Source organism: Nelumbo lutea, chromosome 1 (assembly GCF_056320005.1).
Source record: "Nelumbo lutea isolate HS-2025 chromosome 1, American lotus-T2T, whole genome shotgun sequence".
Lineage (NCBI taxonomy): Eukaryota > Viridiplantae > Streptophyta > Magnoliopsida > Proteales > Nelumbonaceae > Nelumbo > Nelumbo lutea.
In genome coordinates, this window is record NC_142684.1 from 148,608,654 (window position 1) to 148,636,495 (window position 27,842).

At 40.3% G+C, this 27,842-nt stretch overlaps 1 protein-coding gene across 3 annotated transcripts in view; it reads right to left on the minus strand.

Annotated features, from left to right (window-relative positions):
- Window positions 1-27,842, minus strand: part of LOC148878278 (putative phosphoinositide phosphatase SAC9) — a 151,176-nt gene that overhangs the window by 115,376 nt on the left and 7,958 nt on the right. For 2 of the 3 annotated variants that reach the window (XR_016101285.1, XM_088951998.1), the window contains exons 4-6: window positions 18,748-19,346; window positions 18,032-18,164; window positions 12,803-14,004 (exon numbers count right to left, since the gene is read on the minus strand). Coding sequence is in view for 2 of the 3 variants with exons in the window: in XM_088951998.1 (XP_088808124.1) it covers window positions 12,803-14,004; window positions 18,032-18,164; window positions 18,748-19,346 (1,934 nt within the window). In the remaining variant the exon portion in view is untranslated. Of the gene's footprint in view, window positions 1-12,802; window positions 14,005-18,031; window positions 18,165-18,747; window positions 19,511-27,842 lie in introns of those variants that run through there. The other variant, XM_088952004.1, reaches the window with a different exon arrangement.

Below are 27,842 nucleotides of genomic sequence, written 5' to 3' on the forward strand. Positions count from 1 at the left end.
TGAGCATAGATGTCAATCATGCCCAGCTTGCCAGTGTCATGATGAAGTCTTGCCTTGAAGATGCCTTTGGTGAGAAAGTCTGTCAATTGTCCTTCAGAGGTAACGAATGGAAGGCACACTTCTCCAGAGGAGACTCTTTCTCGGATAAAATGTCTATCAACTTCAATATGTTTGGTTCGATCATGTTGTACCGGGTTGTGAGCAATGTTAATGGCAGCCTGATTATCACAGTACAACATCATGGGTCTGTCATGATCAATCCCAAGTTCTTCCATTAAGGACCTTAACCACAACAATTCCGAGACCCCATGTGCCATGGCCCTATACTCTGCTTCTGCAGAAGATCTGGCCACAACAGATTGTTTCTTACTCCTCCAAGAGACAACATTACCAGCCACCAGACTGCAATATCCTGAAGTAGATCTTCTATCATCCATGTTTCCAGCCCAATCAGCATCAGTATAGGCTTCAAGTTTCAAGTGGTCATGCTTGGTAAAAAGGATTCCTTTCCTTGGAAAGCCTTTCAGATAGCACAAAATCCGTTCTGCTGCTGCCATATGAGTATCTCTAGGAGCATGCATGAATTGGCTAATGCAACTGACAGCATACGCAATATCTGGTCTAGTCATGCACAGGTACAGGAGCTTCCCAAGAAGTCTCTGAAAAACCCCTTTGTCTTCCAACAGAGTTCCATCTGTAGCTGAAAGTTTGTGACTCATATCAATGGGAGTTGCAGTTGGTCTTGCACCCAGTTTTCCAGTTTCAGACAATAAATCAAGAACATATTTCCTTTGGGAAATAAGGATCCCATCCTTGGATCTGGCAACTTCTATGCCAAGGAAGTATCTCAACTCCCCCAGATCCTTAATCTCAAATTCTGTACGGAGGAAAGACTTAAGAGCCAGAATGCCTGAGGCATCATCACCAGTCATTGTAATGTCATCAACATACACAATGAGATGTACTGCCAAAGATCTACTTTTCTTCACAAACAGAGTATGATCCGACTGTGTCTGAACATAGCCGAATTTAACAAGTGTAGCTCTAAATCAATCAAACCAGGCTCTAGGAGATTGTTTGAGACCATAAAGAGATTTCTTCAATCTGCATACCTTTCCTTGCATATCTTTCCCATACATCCCTGGGGAAGGCACATGTAGACTTCCTCATGTAAGTCACCATTCAGAAATGCATTCTTTACATCTAACTGATAGAGAGGCAAATCAAAGTGAGCTGCTAGAGATAAAAGAACCCTCACAGATGTCATCTTGGCAATAGGGGCAAAAGTCTCCAGGTAGTCAATCCCATATGTCTGTGTATAGCCTTTTGCAACAATCCTAGCCTTGTACCTCTCAATAGTTCCATCAGCCCTGTATTTAATGGTGAAAACCCACTTGCACCCAACCGGATCCTTCCCTTCAGGCAAATCCACCACCTCCCAAGTACCATTTGCATGTAGAGCATCCATTTCGGTTTCCATGGCATCTCTCCATTCTGGAATCCCAAGAGCTTCTGAGACAGACCTAGGAATGGGGTTAGAAGCAATAGAAGAGAGATAGGCAAAGTATGAAGGAGAAAACAGGTCATAAGAAAGGTGTTTGGAAATGTAGTGTGTAGTACATTTCCGCTTCCCTTTCCTAACAGCAATGGGGACATCAAGGTCTGGAAAAGATGATTCCAAAGGAGTTGAAGCAGTACCTGTTATCTCATCTGTGATTGGGAATGTATGAGCTTCATCTGTTGTAAAGGAAACCACTTGCTCATTCCTGGATCTCTGCCTTTGATACACTTTGGGATTATGGATGGGGCGAGGGGGTAAAGAAATAGGGTCCCCTGGACAAGAGGTATGAAGTGATTGATCCTCCTTTGACTCATTTGGTGAGGATACAGGTTTGTCAAGAGACTCAACTGGGACAGGAAGAGGAAGAGCAAAAACTTGTGACAGACTCTCCCCTTGTGGACAAAGTCCATCCTGAGAGGAACCATAAAAAGGAGAAAGTTCATTAAAGGTAACATCCATAGAGACATGTCGAGTGCCTGTCTTTGGATCAAAACAGCAATAACCCTTTTGTGTGGGGGAGTAACCAAGGAAGATACATTTGTGGGCTTTCGGTTCAAACTTGTGTCTTTGCACACTTGGAATGTGAACATAGCAGGTACAGCCAAACACACGAAGAGGAATTGGGAAGAGATCCTTGTCTGGATGAAGAAGACTGAAGGGGGATTTAAACCCTAGAACCCTGGATGGCATACGGTTTATGAGATAGGTAGTAGTAAGTATAGCATCACCCCAAAATCTTGTGGGAACATGTGAGGCAAACAAAAGGCTCCTTGCAACTTCAACAATATGTCTATTTTTCCTCTCAGCAACTCCATTTTGTTCAGGGGTTCTAACACAGGAGCTTTGATGAATAACCCCCATGTCTGAAAGATACAAAGATAAACTCTTCTCAAAATACTCTTTTGCATTGTCAGATCTGAAAACCTTAATTCTGGACCAAATTGAGTTAGAACAAGCTCATGAAATTGCCTCACAAGTCTTGGGACTTCATCCCGGGATTTCATTAAGTATATCCAGGTGAATCTAGAGAAGTCATCAATAAACAAGATAAAATATCTGTAACCCCCCATAGATGATAAATGGTATGGCCCCCCACACATCAGAGTGCACAATATGAAAAAGAAAAGAGGATCTTTTATTGCTCGCAGGGTAATTTTTTCTACAATGCTTTGACAACTGACAGGACTCACAATTGAGACTGGACACACCGACTCCCTTAAACAGTTCTGGAAACAAATGGCTTAAAGCAGAAAAAGGTAAATGACCCAACCGACAATGACTCAACATAATTTGACTAACAGACTCTGAAAAAGTAGAACCAAAAGCAACATTCTTGGGATGATCAAAGCATTGGCTAGGGGTGTCGAGCAAGTATATTCCATTCGCTTCATGGCAACTCCCAATCACCTTCTGAGACTTCAGGTCCTGAAACACACAGTGAGAAGGGAAAAAGGTTACACAACAATTCAATGATTTGGTCAGGCTACTTACAGATAACAAATTGGTATTTAATTTAGGCACATGAAGAGTGGAAGATAAGAGTAAGGAGTCTGTAGCCTTGACAGTTCCCTTGTCGGAAATAGGGGCAAGAGAACCAACAGCTAAGGTGATTTTTTCACGGCCAGGAAGTAAATCATATGAAACAAATAAAGTGGAAAGGTTGGTCATGTGATCAAAAGCACCTGAGTCTATGATCCAAGGGGTTTTGTGTTTACCTGAGGTGGATGCATGGTTAGCGGAAGCCCTTATACCTGAGTGAGCAAATGCAATGGTGGCTGAACTTCCAGAAGGGATGGATGATGAAGATGCACCTTCAAGCTGACTGATCATCTTTCCAAACTTCTCATATTCACCTTTCATGGCTGCTAATTGTGCATTGGTAGATTCAACCTCTGTATCTGTGCATGTGGCTGCATGTGCACTTCCTGTCTTTCTACTATCATTCTTCTTCTGAAATCTGATAGGTACAAGATTGGGATGCAATTTCTAGCACTTGTGCTTTGAATGTTTCGGCTTCTTACAATATTCACACACCACTTCTTTCCTTCCTGTGCCACTGTGAGCTTCTGTAACCCCTTTGGGTTTAATTTCCATATTTGCAAAATGATCATTAATACCAACTCCTTGAACCTACACTTGCCTTCTACTTTCTTCACTGCTGACCAGAGTATATGCTTGTGACAATGAAACATCTTCCTTGGACAAGATGTTTTGCTTTGTAATATCATATTCAGAATTCAGCCCTGTCAAGAATTCAAACACCCTATTCCGTTCAACCAATTTCCTGTATGTTTCAGCATCCTTAGGGGTATCCCAAGTCACAGCCTCTATCAAATCAATCTCTTGCCATATAGATTTTAAGATTGAGAAGTATGCTGCAAGTGACTTCTCCCCCTATCTTAGATTTTTCACATCACTTCTCAGTTTGTAAGCTCTAGCAACATTCAACTTCTGGGAATAAGTCTCTGCAACACTATCCCAGATCTCTTTAGCCGAATTCATCCACAGATAATGTTGACTGATCTGTGGCTGCATTGAATTCACAAGCCACCCAATCACAGTGTAGTTTTCTTGTACCCATCTCTCATAAGATGGATCATCCTCTGAAGGATCTTTCTTGCTCCCAGAAATAAAACCCCATTTTCCTTTGCTACAAATATGGATTTTCACTGATTGTGACCAAGCTAAGTAATTGGTCCCATCAAGCTTGACTGTAGTTACAGCTAGCATAGAATCGATTGGGGTTCCCAAAATCTGCCCATATTCAGCAGCATTCTTGTTTTCAAAGTTTGAGAAATCCATCATGCAAAGTTCGGTGATAGTTCTTTCTTTATTGTTTCAGCCTCCAAAAAAGACACCCAGTAACCTCCAAACACAAGGTATTTCAGATTCTAACAGCTGATGTCCCAAAGAGGAAGACAAAAGACTACAGTCCTTAAGAGACCTTCTGTCGAACACTCAGTGTGCAATACTTAACAGCCCACTGTTTACCGTTTCAGCCTTCAAAGTATAGGGCACTGTTTATTGTTTCAGCCTTCAAGAAGGGGCTGGAATGAAGATGAGACTAGTACCACTTAGTTTTAACAGTCTCAGCAACTTCCCAATCCAATAATCAGCCGAATAGGACCTCCAAAGCAACCCAGAAATTTCTGGGTAGGAGCAGTCCAGCAACAGTGGCCGAATGAAGCAGTCTCAGCAGCAGTGATTCCAGGGGTATTTCGGCTACTTGACAGTCCAGAAAAGAAATGAAAAACAACCTAGAAATCTTTGGATTAAATCAGACCAGAGGATAGCCGAATAGCTGTACCGTTTCCAAAGAAACTTCGGCCTTTTAACAGTACAAAACAGTGAAAAAATTAACCCAGAAACAACTGAGCAAAGACTTACAGTAAAAGAGTCTCTGGTTTGAACAATAAACCAGGCCGAACACTTGTCCTCTATGATGACTTCAAAAACTCTTTTCCTGTTAGACAATTTTGTATGCCCTTAGCTTCAATCAAAATTGATGTACTTTATGAGTTTATTGAAAATGAATAAAAGTGCATATTTGATTCATGTTCCCTTGGTATGTTTCTGTGTAATACCTTTAAACTGGACACTTATTGAGACTCGTGTTAGTTTAGAATGTTCACAGCCAGTGGGTCGGTCTGGGGAGACCTATCCTGACAAAGCTGACACTGTGGTGCCATCAAGTCGGTTGAGGTGGCTTGTCTCAGCTACCGGGGTGAGACCCCAGGCACATACAGTGTGGGATTAATTGAATCTTTGAACTGGACCAGATTTCCAGTATTGCCCTGGACCTTGGAGATTGATGGGCAAAACTGGAAAGTTACACCCGACCCCTAGACTCGATTATGATACTGCACTAGGTGTCGGATCGGGGTGTCTTTGATGTACCAATCAGTGAGATCCTTAGCGGGGGTCAAAACCTGGGTATGTTGGGACAATCCGAGAATTCATCTGAGTGGGTGATCATAGTGACAGGATCAGCCCCTTTGTCGGACAAAGGTAATGATCGGGGATGCACTCTCACTGTTGGAAACCAAGACTGCCGGTAGCCGATTTCAACCGTTGAGATTTGTTTTGCAAAGTATATTTTATATGAGATATAAAAGTATATATATTATGGTTTCTAAGTCGAGAGTGCAACACTGTTCCTTGCAGCCGAGGGAGAGGTCCTCTCTTGTCGGGCAGTGTATGATCATTATGGGTTGAGAGGTTAAGTGTAAGACCATTGAGGATAATACCTGATGGGCTAATCTTGCATCTGCCCACAGTCCCTGGGTGTTACAAGGTGGCTTGGCCCAGGGACCACTTAGGGTAAGTGTTGGGCCCATAGAGCCCATTTGATGGGTTTCAGGGGGTGCACTGTCTTAACAGTGTATTCGACCAGGCCTTATAACAAAGGCTGGGCCGAACCCATGTGGCTGATGTGTAGATCAATGCTTGGGTCCCACACCATACAAGGAAGCCCAACAGGGCAGCAGTTAGGAAGGTTAAGTGAGCACATAAGCTTAATGGGCCTAAAGCCCATTTCGAACTGGGCTATTTATTTAGTTAATTAAAGGGGCGAATTCTGAGATAGATTAGCAGATAGGATAGGGTCTTAACCCTATCCACTCAGAGAGTCCAGATCTGAATGTGATTCAGATCTAGAAACCTCCTAATGGGATTAGGATAAAGCTAATCTAATCTGCAGATAAGATAAGGGTTTATCCTTATCACTAGAAGAGAAGGCTGATCCAAATATGATTTGGATAAGCACCTCCTAATGGGATTAGGAGCTGATCTTTTCAAGGTAACAAAAAGAAGGAGGGGGCGGCAGCCTTGAGAGAGACCAAGAAACACATCAGATCCTCTTTAGTGCTGAAATCAAGAAGAGAGAATTCTGCACCCTGCGAATACTCTCTTGTCGCCTCCCTGCTCTTGCCACCCTGTTTGCCAGTTCGATCTCCAGCTATGGGAGAAGTCAAGATTGGATCTTGACATCAGTTCTTTGAGAAAGGATTGAAAAGGGAAGCTGTGCTCACGTTCCATCCTGCTGTTTCTTGTGAAGGACAAAGTTCTTGGGGAAGAACACTGTTGTTTCTGCTCCATCCTGCACTGTGCCATCTTCAGTGGGAGCAGTCTTTGGATCCTTCCTTGGGCGTGAACACCTTCGTTGGGAGATATTACTTCTCCGTATCAGGTATCATTCTCTCCCATTCCCTTTGGTTCAGATCTGGTTCAGTTTAAGGTTCAAGATTTATCCTTGAAAATATGATTTTCTAAATAGGGAATGTGATTCCCAGTTGAAGGGAGAGAAAAATTTTTGAAATTCGCCCCTTATTCCGCAATCTTTGGGCGTCCATGGGATGGATCTCTCAATCCTTCATTTCTCTGATTTTAAATCAGGCAAAGCAACTTGTTCTCTGATTCTTCCTGGTTGCCGAACCCTTCTCCAAGTGTGTAGAAGCTTGGGAACCCTCCAATGACCTCCAAGAATTAGGCGGATGACTGTAAACTCTCAGTCCTAGAACCTCCTCATGTAGTTGGCTGGACTAGAACCACATAAGGGACACGCCAAGCAGTGGCCTGCTCTGATACCAAGTTGAAAAACAGTCCTAGAAGTAGGGACTGTGTTTGAAACAAAGAAAACTAGCAAGAGAAGATTAGAGAAGAAGAGAGAGCTGCGGCAAGAAGAGTTAGAGGATGAGGAGTTCGAACATAACCTCCTTCTAACTCTCTAATACACTTTTATTAAGTTAATCTTTTAGTAATTACAAGAGAGGTCCTTAGTTGGACAAGAAATTACAAAAGAGGAACATAAAAGAGTATGGGCCTAGAATAAGGCCCATTATAGAGAAGAACATAAAGATAATATACAGTAACAGCCTATGGCCCATTCGGCCCATCTTCTCTACAGTTTTCCTTCAAACCATAGCTCCTTCTCTGTTGTTTTGACTACCACAAATATTCCCACATCACACCAGAAGGCTATAGCCGTCCCGCATTGGAAAGAAGCAATGGATACTGAGCGCCAAGCCCTTATGGATAGTGATACTTGTGATATGGTTTTGGCCCGGCCCCTCCAGATGCCTCTCTTATTGGAAGCAAGTGGGTATATTCAGTGAAACTCAAATCTGATGGAAGTCTTGATAGATACAAGGCATGTTTGGTGGCACAAGGGTATAAGCAGGAGTACGGGATAGATTATGATGAGACATTTGCCCCTATAGCTAAGATGACCACCATTCATCTGTTGTTGGCTATATCTGCAATAAAACATTGGGAAATTCATCAGACGGATGTCAAAAATGCTTTCCTGCACGGGGACCTCAAGGAAACTGTTTATATGAAGCCTCCACCAGGATACTATGATAGCTCTCCCCTAGTATGTCGACTCAAAATGTCCTTGTATGGTCTTAAACAAGCCCCTAGGGCTTGGTTTGAGAAATTCTGTTCAGTGATCACAGATGCAGGATTCACCCAGAGCTCTTCAGATTATTCATTGTTCATATCGAGAAGTCCCCAAGGAATTACATTTTTACTTCTTTATGTGGATGGCATTCTTATTACCAGTGATGACAGTCAAAGCATTTCCTCTCTGAAATAGCTTCTTAGTCAGTCTTTCAAGATGAAAGTACCTTAGTCATCTCACTTATTTCTTGCGTCTAGAAGTTACTCACTCTCCCTGTGGGTATTTTGTTAATCAACACAAGTATTCGATGGACCACGTGAGATCTGCAAACCTGAGTAATGACAAACAAGTTAACACACCTCTTGAGATGAATCTAAAACTTTCTAAGGATGATGGGGACCCCCGAACAGATGCCACTCTTTATCGACATCTTGTCGATAGTCTGATCTACCTCACCGTGACACGTCCAGATATCTCTTATGCGGTTCAAGTGGTCAGTCAGTTTGTCTCTTCTCCTCAACAACCGCACATGACTGCAGTCCTTCGCATTATCAGATACATTCGTGGAACACTTTCACATGGCGTCTTCTTTCCTGCATCTCCTTTGATTAGCTTATCCGCATATGCAGATGCTGATTGGGCAAGATGCCCAAACAATAGAAGCTCCACTATTAGTTGGTGTGTTTTCCTTGGTGACTCTCTTATATCCTGGAAGTGTAAGAAGCAACTGACCGTTTCCAAATCATCTACTGAGGCTGAGCATAGGGCTATGTCATCCATCTGCAGTGAGGTTATATGGCTAAGAGCCCTCCTTAATGACCTTGGTATCTCCTTGTCATCCCCAGTTCCTATTTATGCTAACAATGTGAGTGCTATCGATATTGCATCCAACCCGGTCTTCTATGAGTGCACCAAATATATAGAGGTTGACTGCCACTTCATTAGAGACCAGTTTTCTGCTGGGCACATATCTCTACCACACATGTCTTATGCCCTACAGCTTGCTGACATATTCATGAAGGCTATAACTTGTGCTTGCCACCAGTTTCTAGTTGACAAACTGATACTCGTACCTCAGCATCAGTTTGAGGGGGGTGTAGAGATTGATTTATGTTTCTTACATCTTCTTTCCTTTTTTGGCCCTTGGGACCAATCTTTTATGTTGTAACTTATTTACACTATCTTTTGTTTTATTCTTTCTTGTAAGACAAGGACAAAACTGTCCTTTCCATAACATTGTATTCTTTGATATATAAGTTAAACATTTCTGGGCGTGTGATTCAAGAGAGAACACATCCTTTTCACTCTCAGCTTTTTCTCATCTGTTTTGATTTAAGTTAACAGTTTGCACTCACTATGTTAGTTCAAAAGAACAACTAAAGGTCTCCATCATCACATAGACTTGTGTGACAAGTTGGGCATGATTGACATCTATATCCCAACTTGAGGGGGAGTGTTAAAACTATTAATTTCTTATATGTTTGTGTATATGTAGTGTCGTAGGTGCACAAAAGTTTTTTCCTTTTATTTTATGTGTCACCCTATATATAACGTTTAGAACTGGTGCCACCAACAATTTTTTAATACTCCAATTGATCTCTTCTCTTCTCCTCTCCTTCTCTCTCCCTTCTCTTCTCCTCTCTCCATCTATTTCCACAGATAATAGATATGTTGCCTTTTCTCAGTAAAGAAAAAGCCATTTTAGCTTACTATATTTTCTACCTTTCTATATTTCCTAATAAAACTCTTTTATATCAACTAAAGGAAAAAGGGTCATGGGAGAAAAGGCTTGTCTTCTCAAGGAGGATTTATGCAAGTATAAATTCTTATGTTTCTCAGATTGAGAAACTACCTTGGAAGAGAGTCAAGCATACTTTGGGGGGTCGGGGGGATGATTTTGTTTATGAAAATAACCTGAAATCAATGCAATATTAAATGAGAAAAAAGAGAGAGTGAAGAATAGCAGAAAACAGTACCAAGAACAATAGAGAGAAGAGAGTATAGAGAGAGAAAAGCATTTGGTGCAGCAAGAGACTGATTTCTTCCTATCTGCCACTTAACTTATTTTATTATAAATAGAAAAGGAAATTACAAATTACCCCTATTTATGTAAAGTAATTACAGACAAATAAACCTGCTACCTATAATTCTAATACTACCCTCAATCTGGAGCATAAATATCATGAAGTTCCAGTTTGTTACAAATGTAATCCATCCGTGAGCAATTTAGACTTTTGGTGAAGAGATCGGCTAACTGACCCTCCGACTTGACATATGAGATAACAATATCACCACTTGCAACTTTCTCTCCCACAAAATGGCAGCCAACCTCTATGTGTTTAGTTCTTTCATGAAAAGTTGGGTTGGAAGCAATACATGTAGCAGCTTGGTTGTCACAAAACAATTTTATGGGCTTAGACACAGGAATTCCAATCTCCTTTAACAAAACTCACAAGCCATATGCATCATTGCCCTACACTCAGCCTATGCACTGCTTTTAGAAACTACATTCTGCTTCTTACACTTCCAAGTGATCAACATCCCACCTAGGAAAGTGAAATAACCCATGCTGAACCTTCTAGCCACTAAGGATCTTACCTAATCTTGATCTGAATATCCTTCTAATGACAACTATCCCCCCTTCTTATATAACAAGCCATGACCTGGAGCACCTTTAACCATACCTTTTCCACATACACCTCTACCAGCTCCTCCACCCCTAGCCGCAGCCAAAGTTGACCTCTCTAAAACAAAATTAGATCTCCTAATTCGTGAGAACACTTCAGAAAGAGATGGAATATCACTACTACCCAAAATTTGAGCATGTGATAGCTCATATTCAGCTCTCAAGCCAAGTAGAAACCTTGCAACATCAAGGTGCTCCTTTTATTGTTGTTGTATTTTCAAGTTTGTAGATAGGGGCTAGTACACATTCAAGTCATTTCTAAGATTCTTCAAGGATGAAGAATACTCTTCCACACTTTTGTCTCCCTACTAAAGAAGAAAAAACTCCTGATACAATTGATAAATTTTGGTAACATTATATTGAACAGAGTAAAGCTGCTTCATGTAACATTATCTGGGCATTCTTTTGCACTTAATCATTGTAATAATTTGATCCACTTTCTGGCTTGGTATCCTTAATATATTCCAGCTTCCCTTCTCTTGTAAGAAACCTCAACAGACTTTTCCCGAGGAGAACATATTGCTTGTTTGGAGGAGCTAATCTGGGATGCCGTTAGATGCTTGAAATAAAGGAGTCTTCTTCTAGTTTTTTTTTAGCTTGGTTGGAAGGATTTTTTTTAGTTTTCTTGATGGGTGTAATCTTAGCACCTGTTAGATGGATGTACTTAGTTTTTCTTTTCCTTTTTTTACTATTAAAAAATAATTTTCACCATTCAACTTAGTTGAAGCCATTTGAACAGGAAAAAAAATGTGGGTTTATCATCAACCCAGATTTGTTTTCACTACCAGAAGCCATAGGAACGGATGAAATAGAGAACCTACTATACTAATTACCAACAGTCTAGTCCACACAATGAAACTCACCACTAGCCTTAAAACTTCAAATAATCAACTGCTTGAAACAAATTTTACACTCACACCAAATTTGCACCCCTTACTAACAGCAAACAATCTCATAAAGACCATGACACAACTAAAACACACTCCCTGTTATAACAGATTTCTCAACTACACCACACCAATTGATGCAGGCATCAAAATCTGCATAGAACTTATCTCAAACAATCATTTGGCAGCCCTCTTTGAACTGCCAAGTAGAGGGACTCTGTTCACCACTCAACTCAAAAAATCTGAACCAAACCGAGGCATAACAGCTGCCTTTTCCTTGATCTGATCAGTTACACCATCACTGACTGTGTTTCTCTATTGCAAAAGAAGAAAACTCCTATGTGCAGATTGGTTACAGTCTTAAAGAAGAAGGAATCGGTTCAGGATATCAATGGTGCTTGATACCATGAAAATAACCTAAAATTAATGCAATATTAAAAGAGAAAAAGGAGAGAGTGAAGAATAGAAGAGAACAGTAGCAAGAACAATAAAGAGATCAGAGAATAGGGAGAGAAAAGGATTTGGTGCCAAGTAGAGGGACTTTATTCACCACTCAACTCACAAAATTGGAACCAAACTGAGGCATAACAGCCTCCTTTTCCTTGATGCAATCAGTCACAACAGCACTGACTGTGTCTCTCTAGGGGCAAAAGAAGAAAACTCCTATGCGCAGATTGATTACAGAAGAAGGAATCAGTTCAGGTTATCAATGGTGCTCTGATACCATGAAAATAACCTGAAATCAATGCAATATTAAAAGGAAAAAAAGAGAGTGAAGAATAGAAGAGAACAATAAAGAGAAGAGAGAATAGGAAGAGAACAGTAAAGAGAAGAGAGAATAGGAAGAGAAAAGGGTTCAGTGCAGTAGGAGATTGACCTCCTCCGATCTGCCGCCCAACTTATTTTATTATATAATAGAAAAACACATTACAAAATTAGTCCTGTTTATGTAAAGTAAAGAAATAAACCCGCTGCCTATAATTCTAACAGTTTATATGGTTTGTAAAAGGTGAATGTAAAGTTATATTTTGTTCTATTTTCTTTATAAATTAGGAAATGCTTATTTTATTTTCATGTGCATTTTTCCATGTATTAATATAATACTTCTGTTACCAATCAAAAGAAGAAAAGGTAACGATATATTTTGTTACTTTCAACTCAAAATCATCAAATAAAGGATGAATGCATTATCATGGAACTACTTAAAAAGAGTCCTTTGCAATACATACTTTCAAAGGGCAGTTATCAAAAACAATATGTATACATACTTTCAAAGGATGAAATGAAACTGAAGGGAGATGCTTGAAGAGCCTAATTCCAAGAAACGTTTCCAATTGCTTCTGGCGGGAACTATCGACAACTGCATTTTTGTACCTTCTTTGCAAAGTTATCTTCATATTCTGTGCAGCAGAGAACTGCTTAAATTTGCCAGGTTCATCAGTAAATATGCTGAGGATTTGGCTATGCATAGCTTTAGAACCAGTATACAATGTTGCATGAATATCACCAGCCAACAAGAAAAGGTCAGCAAGCTGAGATATTGGTGATAATATTGTTGACTTCTTGAACTCTTCGAATGACATGTCAAATCTCTTCCAAGGTTTATCCGGACATGGATGCATCCAGGTGGTTGTCCTAGTGTTGTGATCAATATAATATGTTTTTCCTGTTACAGCATCAGAACGTTTCTCCCAGCCTGGTGGCAAAGGAGCAGTATACCCACCAGAATTATATACTGAAGCCAAATCAGTGTCAAGTGATATCCCTAGCCGCCTACATTGCTCTACAAAAACTTGGAGGGACCCAAAATAACTAGCAGCATTGGTTCTGTCCAAAGAATCTGCACAGTTAAAACGTATTACCCCACTCTGGCGAGATCTTAAGCAGAAAACACCCTCAAAGTCTTCATTATACACCAGCTCTCCTTGGCAATCATTAAGTTGTTGCCGTGAGAGAAGATAATCTCCTTCAGAAATTCCTACAGATATTGTAGGTTGTTTCAGGAGTTTCCAGAGCCCTTCAATTGTCTGTTGTTCACCTTTCAGTTTTACACTTGCATGCCAATCATAATTTATTAAATTAAGCCGAGTTTGCAGAAGTTTCCCACTTGATCTAATATTGCTAATGGATTCTTCAAAATGCTGTACCAAAATGGACTCAGATTTTCCCTCCCCATTTCTGAGCAAGTTGACACATAAAATAGGAACCAAAGGACTTTTGTTCTGATTTACTCCATCAGTTACTTCTAAATTGTGAGCACCATACCTCTTACTTAACCTCTGGTAGTATTGCAAGCTTCCCATATAAGGATTATCTGAAACATAAATTTCTGCTTCTGCAGCAGTGATCCTCAGTTCTGCACCCCACCGGATTGGTATGGTGCCTCGTCTCCAAACATATGTATTAAAAGGAACACTTTGGCCATTCCTCCTAGGAACCCATACAAGTTGCTCGCACTCCACTTCATTTCCTGTTAAATCCACATTTTTAATGAGTTCAATGGAATTACATTATACTGCAATTCCATGGTGATATTCAGGTTAAAAAATATAAGAGTTTTTTCACATTACAATGACCTGAGGTGACAAATAACATTGTAATAAATAATAATTACATCTCTTCATTAACAATAGAAAACCAAGAATTTGAAGTTAAGTATAGAAATGTAAGAGTTCTAAATGACAATATACATAAGCAAGGTTCAAAGTTTCATTACACCCCAATATGCCAGATGGTTCTTATTGGGTGTTTCAATCACACTCCTCCCTTTTTTTTTATTTTTTTAATAGGTCAGGGGGTCGGTCTTAGACCTGCCCACCCCCTGAAATTGATCAAAACCCCAAAGCACTTTGATTTCAAGTATTAGGGGCCTGCCAATACAATACAATACAATATGCCCGATACAGGTTGGTCGTACCAAAACTTGAATCTTGCACATAAGTTTCCTTCCTCTTGTGGACCAATAATGAAATCTGAAAAAGTGGTCCAACCAGTGGCTAATTATATGGACATGCAGAATGGTAATAGTGTATGGAACCCCCAATTCTGTAGAATTCCAAATGGTTGGGAAGTGACATCCCTCATTGATCTGTTACAGTTGCTGTACAATAAAAGTTTGATTGAGGGAAGGGAGGACAGGAGTACATGGGCCTTGGAGAAATGAGGAAACTTAACTGTAAGATAATTCTATAACAGACTGGTAAGGGAAGAAATTTCTGATTTCTCAAGTTCAAGAATTTGGAACGGTAATATCCCATCCAAACTGTCATTTTTGTTTTGTCTAAACAGCAGCTCTAAAAAAAATCTAAACCAGAGAAAATTTGATGAGAAGGGATATAAAAGTGGATGATATGAGTTGTATATTATGAAGTAATAATATGGAATTAGCAGCCCATTTATTACTTCATTGTGAATCTTCTTACAGGATATGGAGTAGAATGATGTATCTCTTTGGGGTGGGTTGAGATGTGTTTCTGGGGAGATATTAAGAGCTTCCTAGGACCTTGGAATTTGAAAGGTTTGGGTAAGGGTGGAAGAGTGGCTTGGAATATTATTCCAGCAGAAGTATTGTGGGAGATATTTTTTTGGTGAATTGTGAGCCGTGTGGGAGGAGAGAAATGCTCAAATTTTTTAAGGAAAGCAGGCTTCAATAGAGGAGGTTATAAAGAGGGTTTTGGGTATGCTGCATTCATGGAAGGAAAATCATAGATTAATCAAAGGAAAGCCATACAATACCTTTTTGATAACAAAAATATTTTTGTGAAGCCATAGGACTAGTTTTTGATATATGTCAGTCCTTATGGTTGTCTACCCTTTTGTATAGTATAGATTCTCATTGTACAGGGGAAGCTTTTTGTACCTCCTTATACATTTAATGAAATACTTTACATGTTCAAAAAAAATGAGAGGTCTAACCAAACTCTTCTAACATGAAAGAGAACAAAGATTGAGTCCGGATTTGCTCATCACACACACCTCACTGCACATTGCAGCTGTACATCGGGTACATCTCCCACACTTGTATGTTTTCATTCATGGGGAGGTGTTCCAATTCACGGCTGCAAGTGCTCTGAGTGGGTGTGAGGAGCATTCTGTAAGGAGTAAATTCAGATTCATAAATATTGGTGTGGTAGCAGTATCTCCCCCCAAAGTCTAACCCGATAAGGTTACCTCCCAATACAGATCTCCATGCCTGACCCTGTCACTAGCCAATGCATCTGCTAACTGATTTAGCAGACCTTTGGACCGGTGATTTAAAAGGAGCGCCTAGGCGCACAGGCAAGGCGCATTTTGGGGTATGCGCCTCGCCCAGGTCCTAGGTGCACCCCTTTCAAAAGGCGCACGCCTGATGCGCCTAGGCACACATTGCAATTAAATATCTTCTTAAAAGGCAACGTAAGTTATAAAATCATTATTTTTTATGTGAGAAATAAGAATTTCAGACCCTAACATAGACTTGTTCGGGCTTGCCTCGAGGGGAGTGGTACAAAGGTGACTCATAGAATCAAGAGTGCAATATGTTTTACATCACATTAGCTACTTGAAGTTGAAGCAATGAAATTAAGGAGAAAAAGAGATTGTGGGTTTTACATGCTTGAAAATGCTTTATATATTTGCTTTTATTTTTAAATTTTCAATTGAATACACTTTACGTGTTATGTTTATGTATTTTAATTTTAGATAATAGGTTTTTTAAAACATTTATTTTAAATTTTAAGTTTATATTTTTTTACTAACATTATTTTTAATACTTTTTGCATTTTTTTTAATTTTTGGCTTTTTTTTTGAATTTTCTGACTTTTTTTTTATTTTTTAGCTTTCTTTTTTGTAATTTTGTACCTTTCTTAAAAAGGTGTGTGCCTCGCCTTGAAACTTGCGCCTCAGGCGCAAATTGGCACTTGCGCTTTTAAAACACTCCTTTGGACCCATTTGAACAAGATATTCATGCTTGAGATACAAAAAATTAAAAAATATATATCTATTTGCAAGCCTCCAATTGCCTTGACAACCTTCTCTCAAGTCTCAACTACCATATCTGTCTATCACCACTTAGGAGTACCCTTCTAACCCTAGACTGGTGTAGTAGACCAGCAACTATACTCCCTGGTTTCCAAAGCTGCAGCAATTAAGATATTCCAGGAGCATTCAACTTGTGCATGAAACATTGAGGCTTTAACAAGGAAGAATGGATATGGATGATATTATGAAAAGGAGAGTTAATATAGCATATTGACAGAAGACTGACTGAAAAAAGAATAGAAGCTAAGAAAGTTCACCATCATCATCATCATCCTTGACAGGGCTTCCCTCTTCTTTAGTACAATACATATTTGCTTTTCAAAAAAAAAAAAAAATTATCATCATCTAAGCCTTGTCCTAACTATATGGGGTCAGCTACATGAATCCTGCTTCATCATTCCGTATTGTTTAGTGCCACATATGGCAGAGTACTGATGATAACAGGGGAGAGATGATTGTGAATAAAGACTAACAATAAAATTGTAAGTTTGATTGTATACTGCCTGTTTTTCAGCAGTTAACATTAATTTTATGGCTGCTTCATTGTTGATCTGGTGCCTTCAGGGATTGAAGGTTCTAAAGAGAAGGGAGGGAATATTCTATTTTTCCTCAGGGCCTACCATTGCTGGGGATTTTAGTGCTTCTTAGGACCCAGGATTATGTACCCCATAGGAATATGCCAGGCAGAGATAGAAGGGGACTCTTAGGTGGTCATTGAACAAATGAGAGACCGAGAGGAAGGCCTTGGATACTTAACCATCCTATCAAAGAGGCTAGATCCCTCACATCCAAAATATACATCTCATTCAGACAGGTGACAAGATATGCCAATTCTTTCATTTCTCTTGTAAGGCCTGGAGTTGGGAGACCCAAGCTGTATTTGGAGTGTCTGTTCCCAGATAGTTCTGCCTTTATATTCTTAGTTTTATTTTTTTCTTTTTTTGGATTCTTTAAATAGGATGCCTGATGTGCTCTCTCTGGCTGTTGTAGTTTTTTGTTTTTTCAGTTTTTCCAGGGCTTATCATCTCCTTTTTGAGAAGGCAAAAAGATTGTACTTTAAATGAAGCTTGTAGGATTAAGATATCAATGACAAAATTTTATCAACTATATTCATTTCAGAAGTGATACACCTCAAGCAAGACTAGGTGATAGTATTAAGATATAGTTTTACAAACAAAGAAATGAATTAAAATAAAGGAACAACCAATAGAAGGAGAATTTTGTTGAAAAAGATGGATATGAGTGTGGTTGTTTGTTGGACTTTCTTCATTCGTATTTTTATATAGGGGATTTTTCTCTTATTACCAGTTATTGTACTGTTTTTCGTGATGAATTTTCTTTCATTTTTTAATGAATTTTTCTTTCACAAGCAAAAAAAATCTCAGGGAAAGCTTACTTTCCTAATAATTTATATCCTTATTCCTCTTTAATTCAATGAACAACTATTGAAAGGCTTTGTAAGGACAAAAAAATTTTACCTGTGCCAAAACATGAATTCAGCCCTCTAGCCAAGTATCGAGTACCAGGATGCAGTTTACTGCGACGAGCTAAAAGAGCAACTATTCCTTCTTGCTGACCTGAGCTTCCAAATACTCGAGCTTCTGCAAACCCCTAGAAATAAATGTCAATAGAAATGAATATTATGAACAAATTAGTTTGAGAACAACCAAAGATGGTACATTAAAACTTTATGGTTGTTACAACATTTAGATCAATGCCAATGTGAATTGCAATCTTGCACAGTTTTACAGGCAACTAAAACTGAAAGTGATAAAAGGAATGGTGAAAGGAACAGAGTCCATACAAAGCTCATAAAATGTGCATTGAGCTCAGACACATGGTTTAAGTCGGAATAAGAAAATCTTCTATCAGTACAGCAAAAGAAACAGTTTTGAAGTGAGACAACAGTTAAGAGGTGCAAAGCATGACGCAAATGTTATTTATCGTCTGATTTAATAAAATTTCATAGAATAATCATAAAAAATCATAGAAATACTTCAAAGGGAAAAAACTAAGATACTGTTTTTCTTTTGTTTGTAGAGAGAAAGAGAGAGAGAGAATCATATACTGATTAAAACATTTCGCTATTACCTCAAAAGAACCAATCTCAGAGATCTAAACAAATTCAAAAAGAAGTGGATGAATTAAGGTTAATTGAACAGGGAAAACAGTGCACCAAGTATGGAATAGAAACCTGCAGAAGAATAGCACAGTGTTGTGCCAGCCCAATTTCTTTGAAAGGCCTTGAAAACCAGCCATTCCAAACAAACTCATCATCTGGCTTTTGCAATGGCATAGGACTTGGAAAAGGTCGAGTGATGTCCCTTGTTTCACAGTAGTAGTGCTTCCCATCAATGTCAATCTCAGCAAATTCTTGAATGGTCTTTAGCTCCCCTTTACCCTGAGGTTGGGGATTTTGAAGTGGAATCTTGATCCATTGGCTCTCAGTGACAGTATATACACATCCTCCACCAGGTAAATTTGGTATGGTGGAGGTCAATTTAGTTGCAACTAGAAGCAATCCAAAGCTTCCTAAGGCAGAATAGCCCAGTATTGCCCTGGCATAAGTTCTACTCTTACACAACAGCCACCTTGATCCATTTGTTATGTAGTTCAGAGCTTCATCTTCAGAACCAAAAACATCAATTCCCTTCTTCCCATTGTAGCCCAGTGATCCAGTTGTTGGATCAACATAAATCACCTGGGTATCACTCCGCGTAGACAAGCTGACAACAATATATACTTCTCCAGTATTGAGAATAACAACAACAACAGAGGTATTCCTTAAACAAACTGCAAAGGAACACCAAAATCGTGAATTTAGCAAGGAAGCACAAAAAGGGATATCAACAGACAATTTAGGACACTGAGGTCCCAAGAACTCTCATAATGATCCTTCATCTATGTTTTACAGTAAACATAAAACATTAATCAGCATTTTACAATCAATGAGCAAAAGTTCTTCAATCATACTTTTGATCACAAAAGTATATAGTGCAGTCTAAACTTCAAGCAATTTTAAATTTGACAGATGTATAGACCTGTTCATTGGCAGGTAGGCCCGTTTTAGGCCCATTTTGAGGACTGCAGGCTCGGGATCGGGCTGAAGTATTAGGCCCGATTATCTTTCAGGCCAGGCTTGGACTTTTTAAATAAGCCTGGCCCAAGCCCAATAAAATTATAAATAATAAAAAATATATATGTTAGTAATAGGTATTAGGTAATAATTTGTATTTTTATTTTGTCTTTTGTATTGTGTGTGATTTTTTTTGGGTTTGAACTCAGTTGTTTATTTGTAGTATCTTGGGCAGCAATATTTTTTATGTGCAAAATGTGTGATTGGATAGGAACACGTTAAGAAATATGGAATCAGAAGATAGAATTAAGATATTGCATAATGTACACCAGGCTTCGAGCTTTATATTAGGGCCAGGCTTGGGCTCAAGCCAGGACAATTTCTGTTAATAAGTAGTAAAGCCTGGTCCAAGCCCGGCCCATGAACAGGTCTACAGATGCACACTGGGACTACCCAATCAATGACATTTTGAACCATGGTCTGTCTAGGATAGTCCCTATTTGGATTAGTTAAAACTATAATACCTGAATACCTGTATAAGGGAGCTGTATTGTGTCAGAAAATTCAATTTTTAGTGTAAATTTCATATTAATCATCTTGTCTAACCATGTCCTTGCCACATTTAGGTAATCTGAACTGATGAGCATATGCACTGCACTTTTCATCTGTTGGACCTATTTAAGATTTTTCATACTAAGATGAAGGACTTATGGAATTGACGGAAGAAAATAAAGACCATCAGGTGAAATACTAAAATGAAACAAAGTACTTGCACCAAAAATGTCAAGAGGATTAGGAGTGAGGCAGTTGGAGACATTATTGGGTTGGGGGGAACTCAACTGGGACTGAGAGAAGATAGAAATGTTCATGGGTGAACGGTTCAGAGAGTAACTGAAAAAAAAATCAATGGAATCTTGAAGGTCTTTTGAGCACCTCTCTGTAGACAACATTGATGTGGGCCCCACAGCTGTGGTCCCACTCTGTCCATAGGGTAGAATGTATCTAGTCAAAGTTGTGGTTATTTTGCTATTCTGTTATGATATAAACACCAAGGGCAGATATGTGCTTTCATGTTACTAGCATAACCTATATATATTAACTTAAAGTGGCGGCGGCAGAATATTGACATTCTGTTCTTCTCCTCAAAATTTGTGTTCTACTGCTCTTTCACCACTCTTTCTTCTACTTCTTCTTCACTTTTCTTCTCATCGAACCTGAAATCTCTTAGTGGTCAAGACTGAATAGCAGTCTTGAAAACCTACATGGTATCAGAGCCAAGTTAGGGTTTTTCATGTGAGTCTAACACCAGCCGACCACATGAGAATTCCCTAGGACTGAAAGCTGAAAATGAGGAGTTTGCAGACTAATTCTTGGAGATCGCCAGAGGTGCTAGCAGCTGTTGGAAACTTGCTAGGGTTGCAGAGTGTTGGTGGTCAAGAAGGATCAGAGAAGACTAGGGTTCAGGTAACCCTAGAAGGCAGCAAACTATTTTTTCCTTGTAAGTTGTTTACTTTTAAGAGAAGTTCTATCAGAGAAGATAGGTTGGACCTATCTGGAGGGGAAGGTTGAACCATTCTAGTTCTTTCTCTCTTCGATTCACTAGGGTTTTACTGCAAACCCTGGCCGAACTGTGTTTCTCTCTACTCTAGGGTTTGAAAGTGATCTGCGGCAAGCCCTAGTGTTTGACTGAACCCTGTGATCTACCTAGAGCTACTCTTAAGTTTATTGGTAGGTTCGATCAGATTCTAGGGTTTCTTATTAACCCTACTGCAAGCTCATCTAACCCTAACTTTCCCTAGCATATCAGTTTTTTTTAAGGTTGTTCTCAGAGTTCTAAGGGAGTTAGAGATCTACGGACAGCTACTGCTGTGTTGGCTAGTTGGTTTCAGATCAGAATTATTTCGGTTTTGTGCACATACATTGAGAATACAGATCAGGCCTATACTGTTTTGATTGTGATTGGTGATTCAAGTGCTGTTTTGAGACTTGACAGAAATGGAGTCTAAAATTCAGGCAGAAGGCAGTCTTGGGAACATCAGTTATGGTGGTATTTCTGAGATGGGTGGTCAGATTACAACCGTAAAGTTTGATGGATCAAACTATTTGGAATGGGCCCAATCAGCCATGATGGCTATTGGTGGAAGAGGTAAATTAGGGTACCTCCTGGGAGATATGAAAGAACCTTCCAAGGGAGACCCGACATATACCAAGTGGATGCAAGAAAACTACTTGGTTATGACATGGCTGTGTAATTCTATGCAGCCTCATATTAGCCGGAATTATTTGTGGGCAAAGACAACTAAGGAGATATGGGATGTTATGAAAGAAACTTACTCCCAACCCCTTAATGTTGCTAGAGCATATGAATTGAAATGTGAAGTGAACACCCTTAAACAAGGAGAGAAACCGGTGTCGGTCTACTTCTCTACCTTGAAGTCCCTGTGGCACGAGATTGATCACTTAGAGACTCTTGAGTGGGAGAGTCCCAAAGATGCTCAGGCCCATAGAAAGCACATCGAGACAAACAGAGTGTTCGAGTTCCTGGTGGGACTGAACTCAGAATATGATATTGTGAGGTAGCAGATTTTGACTAGAGACAGTGTGCCTCTCTCTCAGGCTTACTCATTTGTACACAGTGAAGAGACCAGAAGGAAGGTTATGATGCAACCCACATCAGCCTTTGTAGCGGTTACACCAAAATCAAAGGGTGATTCAGAGAAGGACAGGAGGAAGGAAGACAAGAAGGATGTACTATGTGAACATTGTAAGAAACCCAAACATACAAAAGAGACATGTTGGAAATTGCATCCCCACTTGATTTCTGCGAAGTTAAGAAACAAGAAGGGCACTGCTCATGTAGCCATGAACACTGATTCAACATCCTCATCTGGCACAAAAGGAACATCTTTGGAGACCTTAGCTGCAGTTTAGGCTGCCCTAATACAACTACAAAAGGAGGTTGAAAATTCAGCTCAGCCATCGCAGCCTCCATTAGCCCCTATCACATTTTCCTTCGTTCATTCAGGTACTCGAGCTTCAGCCTAACATGCCTCAACTCCAGGTACTACTAAACCTCATTGGGTAATAGACTCAGGTGCATCTGATCACATGACTAGCTTGCCTTCATTGTTTACTACTTACCATTTGTCTTCTGGTAGGGATAAGGTATCTATTGTTGATGGCTCCCTAGTTCCTATTTCTGGGAAGGGTGACATCAAGCTTTCAGATACTATCTCCCTATCATCTGTTTTGCATGTTCCTAAGCTTGATACTAACCTTCTTTCAGTCAGTAGTATTACCAAGCATATGAACTGCTCAGTAACCTTCTTCCCTGACCGATGTGTTTTTCAAGACTTGGAGACGCAGAAGGTGGTTGGGACTGGCCATGAGACGAATGGGATCTACCTGCTCGGGGAGCGGTTCCGTCAAGAAGAGTCAGTAGAGAAGTTGTCTTTTGTTTCTCAGAGTGTGAGTCTAGTTATGCTTCGGCATAACCGATTAGGTCATTTGTCTTTTCGATCTTTACAGAGTTTGTTTCCTACTTTATTTGAGTCTATTGAGTTGTCTCAACTACAGTGTGAAAGTTGTGAGTTTGCTAAGCATTGTAGAAAGCCTTATTTATTGAGTATAAAAGGAGTAATAATTCTTTTGATATTGTGCATACTGACGTTTGGGGACCTTATCATATCCCTTCCATGGGAGGGTACATATACTTTTTGTTATTTGTTGATGACCATACCCGTTTTTCTTGGGTTTATCTCATGCGTTCACGAGATGAGGTACCTTCCCTAACCCAAAATTTTCACCAAATGATCCTAACCCAGTTTGATGCCAAGATCAAAGTTCTCAAATCTGATAACGCAAAGGAATACTTTGCTAAATCATTGACATCTTATCTTCTTCATCATGGGGTTATCCACCAGAGCTCTTGCCCTCATACACCTCAGCAGAATGGAGTTGCCGAGAGGAAGAATAGGCACATTTTGGAAGTGGCTAGAAGCCTCATGTTTACTCCCAATGTCCCTATTCGCTTCTGGGGGGATGCTATCCTCACGGCAGTATACCTTATTAATCGGGTCCCTTCCAGGGTCCTTGATATGCGATCTCCTTTCTCGCTTCTACACCCACGTGAGGACTTGTTTTCTATTTCTCTTAAGACATTCGGTTGCACTTGCTTTGTTCAGCTTCTCAGACCCCATCCCTCCAAGTTCGAACCCAAAGCCTCCAAATGCATCTTCCTTGGTTATGCACAAACTCAAAAGGGTTATTGCTGTTATGATCCTGTCTCCGGGAGGAAGTTTGTCTCCATGGACGTCACTTTCTTTGAGGGGGCACCCTATTATCCTCGGGTTGCCCCTCAGGGGGAGAGTAGTGAGAGTAGGGGTTTGAGTTCTTGTCTTCAGGGGGAGAGCAGTGAGAGTGGGGCAGTTCCTTTACCTATTCCATTGGGTGATGAGAGCTGCAATGGTGAGGGTGGTCAAAGGGATCAGGAGTTGAGGGAAAGCTGCAATGGTGAGGGTGGTCAGAGGGATCAGGAGTTGAGGGTTTATCACAGGCGGTGCAGGCAGGTTGATCCTGATCATCAACAGTCCAGACCAGCTCCAATCTCATCTGTAGCTCCAAGTCCAAATACTTCAGTCCCAGAGCCCACAGAGACTTCCCCTACAGATGATCCTGACCTTCCAATTGCAGTCCATAAAGGGAAACGACATTGTACCACATCCATGGCCCATTGTATTTCCCATTTTTTGTCCTACGATCACTTATCTCCTACCTACAGGACCTACCTTAGTTCCATTTCCAATGTCCCTATTCCAAGAACAGTGCAAGAAGCCCTATCCGTCCCTGAATGGAAAGATGCAATGCAAGTTAAGATGGATGCCCTGTTGAAAAACAACACCTGGGAGGTAGTTGATTTGCCAAAAGGAAAGAAACCAATTGGATGCAGATGGGTATTTACGGTGAAGCATAATGCAAATGGATCTATTGAGAGGTATAAAGCTCGGTTAGTTGCAAGAGGGTTTAAACAAACTTATGGCATAGATTACTTGGAGACATTTGCACCAGTAGCCAAGATGACTACTATTTGAGTTCTATTGTCCCTTGCGGCAAGTCACACTTGGCCTTTATACCAAATGGACGTGAAAAATGCCTTTCTGAATGGAGATCTGCAGGAAGAAGTTTACATGCAATTGCCTCCTGGATTCTATGATGCAGAAATAGGTAAGAATGTCTGCTGGCTCAACAAGGCTTTGTATGGTTTGAAACAGTCACCTAGGGCTTGGTTTGATAGATTCGGACTAGCACTTGTGAAGTTTGGATATGTACAGGCCTAGTCAGATCATACCCTATTCACCAAGAGGGTGGAGTCCTCTTTGACACTACTGGCCATATATGTTGATGATATTGTGGTCACAGGGAATGATAGCCATAAGATTGAGTCTCTTAAATAGCTTCTTCACCAAGAATTTGAGGTGAAGGACCTTGGTGTACTCCGGTATTTTTTGGGTATTGAGGTTGCTAGATCCAAACAGGGGATCTTTATATCTCAGAGGAAATATGTCCTAGACCTGTTGGCAGAAACCAGAAAGTTAGGTGTCAAGCTTGTAGATACACCAATTGAACAGAATCACAGGATTAGTGCCGAGAGTGGGGAGCTTCTTGAAGACAAAGTTATGTTCCAGCAACTGGTAGGAAAGCTCCTATATCTCTACCTCATTCGGCCAGATATTACTTATGCTGTTAGTGTTGTCAGCCAATACATGCATTCTCCTAGAACCACACATCTTCTTGCGGCAGAAAGAATCTTAGCCTACTTGAAGAGATGCCTAGGTAGGGGTATATTTTTCAAGAACAACAATCACATGAAGGTGGAGGTCTATACTGATGCAGATTGGGCTGGGAGTGTTGATGACAGAAGGTCTACCTCGGGATATTGTGCCCTTGTGGGAGGAAACCTTGTCTCCTGGAGAAGTAAGAAACAAAGTGTTGTCTCCCGGTCAAGTGCTGAAGTAGAATACAGGTCCATGGCCAATGGAGTGGCTGAAATCCTATGGCTAAGATCTCTACTTGAGGAGTTGGGTATTGAGTATGAGAAGCCCCTGATGTTGTACTGTGATAATCAAGCCACCATTAATATAGCACATAATCCAGTACAGCATGACAGAACTAAACACATTGAAGTTGACTGCCATTTTGTGCGAGAGAGGGTCTCATCTCAATAAGTATGCCTCCCTTACATCACATCTGGTATGCAACTAGCAGACATCCTCACTAAAGTCGTATCAAGAAAGAAGCTAGAGGCGGATCTATCCAAGTTGGAAATGATGAACATATACTCCCAACTTGAGGGGGGGTGTAGAGAACATTGATGTGGGCCCCACATCTGTGGTCCCACTCTGTCCGTAGGGTAGAATGTATCTAGTCACAACTATGGTTATTTTGCTATTCTGTTATTTCTAGTTTCAGTTTTATATTGTTTGTTATTTGTTAGCAGTTGTGATGTAAACACCAAGGGTAGATATGTCCTTTCATGTAACTAGCATAACCTATGTATATTAACTTAAAGTGGTGGCGGCAGAATATTGACATTCTGTTCTTCTCCTCAAAATCTGTGTTCTACTGCTCTTTCACCACTCTTTCTTCTACTTCTTCACTTTTCTTCTCATCGAACCTGAAATCTCTTAGTGGTCAAGACTGAATAGCAGTCTTGAAAACCTACACTCTCCATGGAACCTGGAGAGTGTAGGTGACAATTTGGCAATGGAACCTGCCTAGCCCAAACTATCCAAACTAAATTTTGATGGGCAATCCTGGACTCTCAGATAATGGAGGGGTTTTCATAGATCACCAAGGGCATACAATATCCTTGTATTTAGGACCCAAAACTCTTTGTAGAGAAGATGGGCCGAATGACCCATAGGCTGTTATTCCTTATTACTGTTTATGTTCCTTTCTGTAATGGGCCTTATTTTGGGCCCATCCTCTTCTATGTTATGTTCTTGTAATTTCTTGCCCAACTAAGGGCCCCCCTTGTAATTATTCAAAACTAACTTAATGAAATAGTGTTAGGGTGTTAGAGGGAGAGTGAAGTTCGAACCTCTCATACTCTAACCCTCTTTGCTGCCATCTCCCTCTTCATCTTCTACTCAATAGAAGCAATCTTCTTTGCAGTTTTTGGTTCCTTTTGATTTCTACATCTATCCTAAACAGTCCCACACTCTCAAGGACTGTTTTTCTTCTTGGTATCAGAGCAGGCCTGAACTTGGCATGGCTCTCATGTGGGTGTAGTCCAGCCGACTGCATGAGGGTGTTCTAGGGCTGGAAGCTTCAGCTTGTTCGCCTGATTCTTAGAGGTCATTGGAGGGTGCCCAAGACTCTAATCTCTTGGAGAGTGGTTCGGTGACCAGGAAGAATCAGAGAAAATGACTATTTGGTTCCTGATTTGGAGCTCAAATCAGAGATTGATGAGATTGTAAGTTGCACTCAGTTATTCCTGAGTTATATTTCTGTTTTGGGGACTGTTGAAGTGTTCGAAGTTCCCTTGAAATTGTACAGCTGTTCGGCTGTGGTTAATCTGGTTTAACCCAGAGATTTCTGGGTTGGTTTTCTCCCTTTTTTAGAATGTTTGTAAGTTGCACTCAGTTATTCCTGAGTTATATTTCTGTTTTGGGGACTGTTGAAGTGTTCAAAGTTCCCTTGAAATTGTACAGCTGTTCGGCTGTGGTTAATCTGGTTTAACCCAGAGATTTCTGGGTTGGTTTTCTCCCTTTTTTAGACTGTCAAGCTGTCGAAACCTCTTTGGATTCAGTGGTGCGAGTTCTTGCTTTTGTTTGGTTGTGTTTTTTGGACCTGTACGGACTGCTCCTGAGGTGTTTCTCACTTGTTGACAGTGGGGTCTTCTCTGCTGCCCACACAGTGTTCGTAAAAAGGCCCCTTAATCACTACGGACTATTTTTTGCTCTTTTTAGGGCACTTGTTAGTGAGTACCTAGAATCCCTTATTAAAAAAGGTACTTCAATTGGGTGCACAGTGCTTGGAGATCTGTTGATTACTTCTTGAAGGCTGAACCAAGCCATTTAGTGTCTCGTGTAGACAACAAGGTGCTGCTGCCAGGCTTGGTTCTCACAGCTTCCAGGTGTGGTTTGGCCTTGTGTATTGCTGTGTTTGAGGCTGATTTAACACAGTCCTAGCTCATCCTCATTCAGTACACT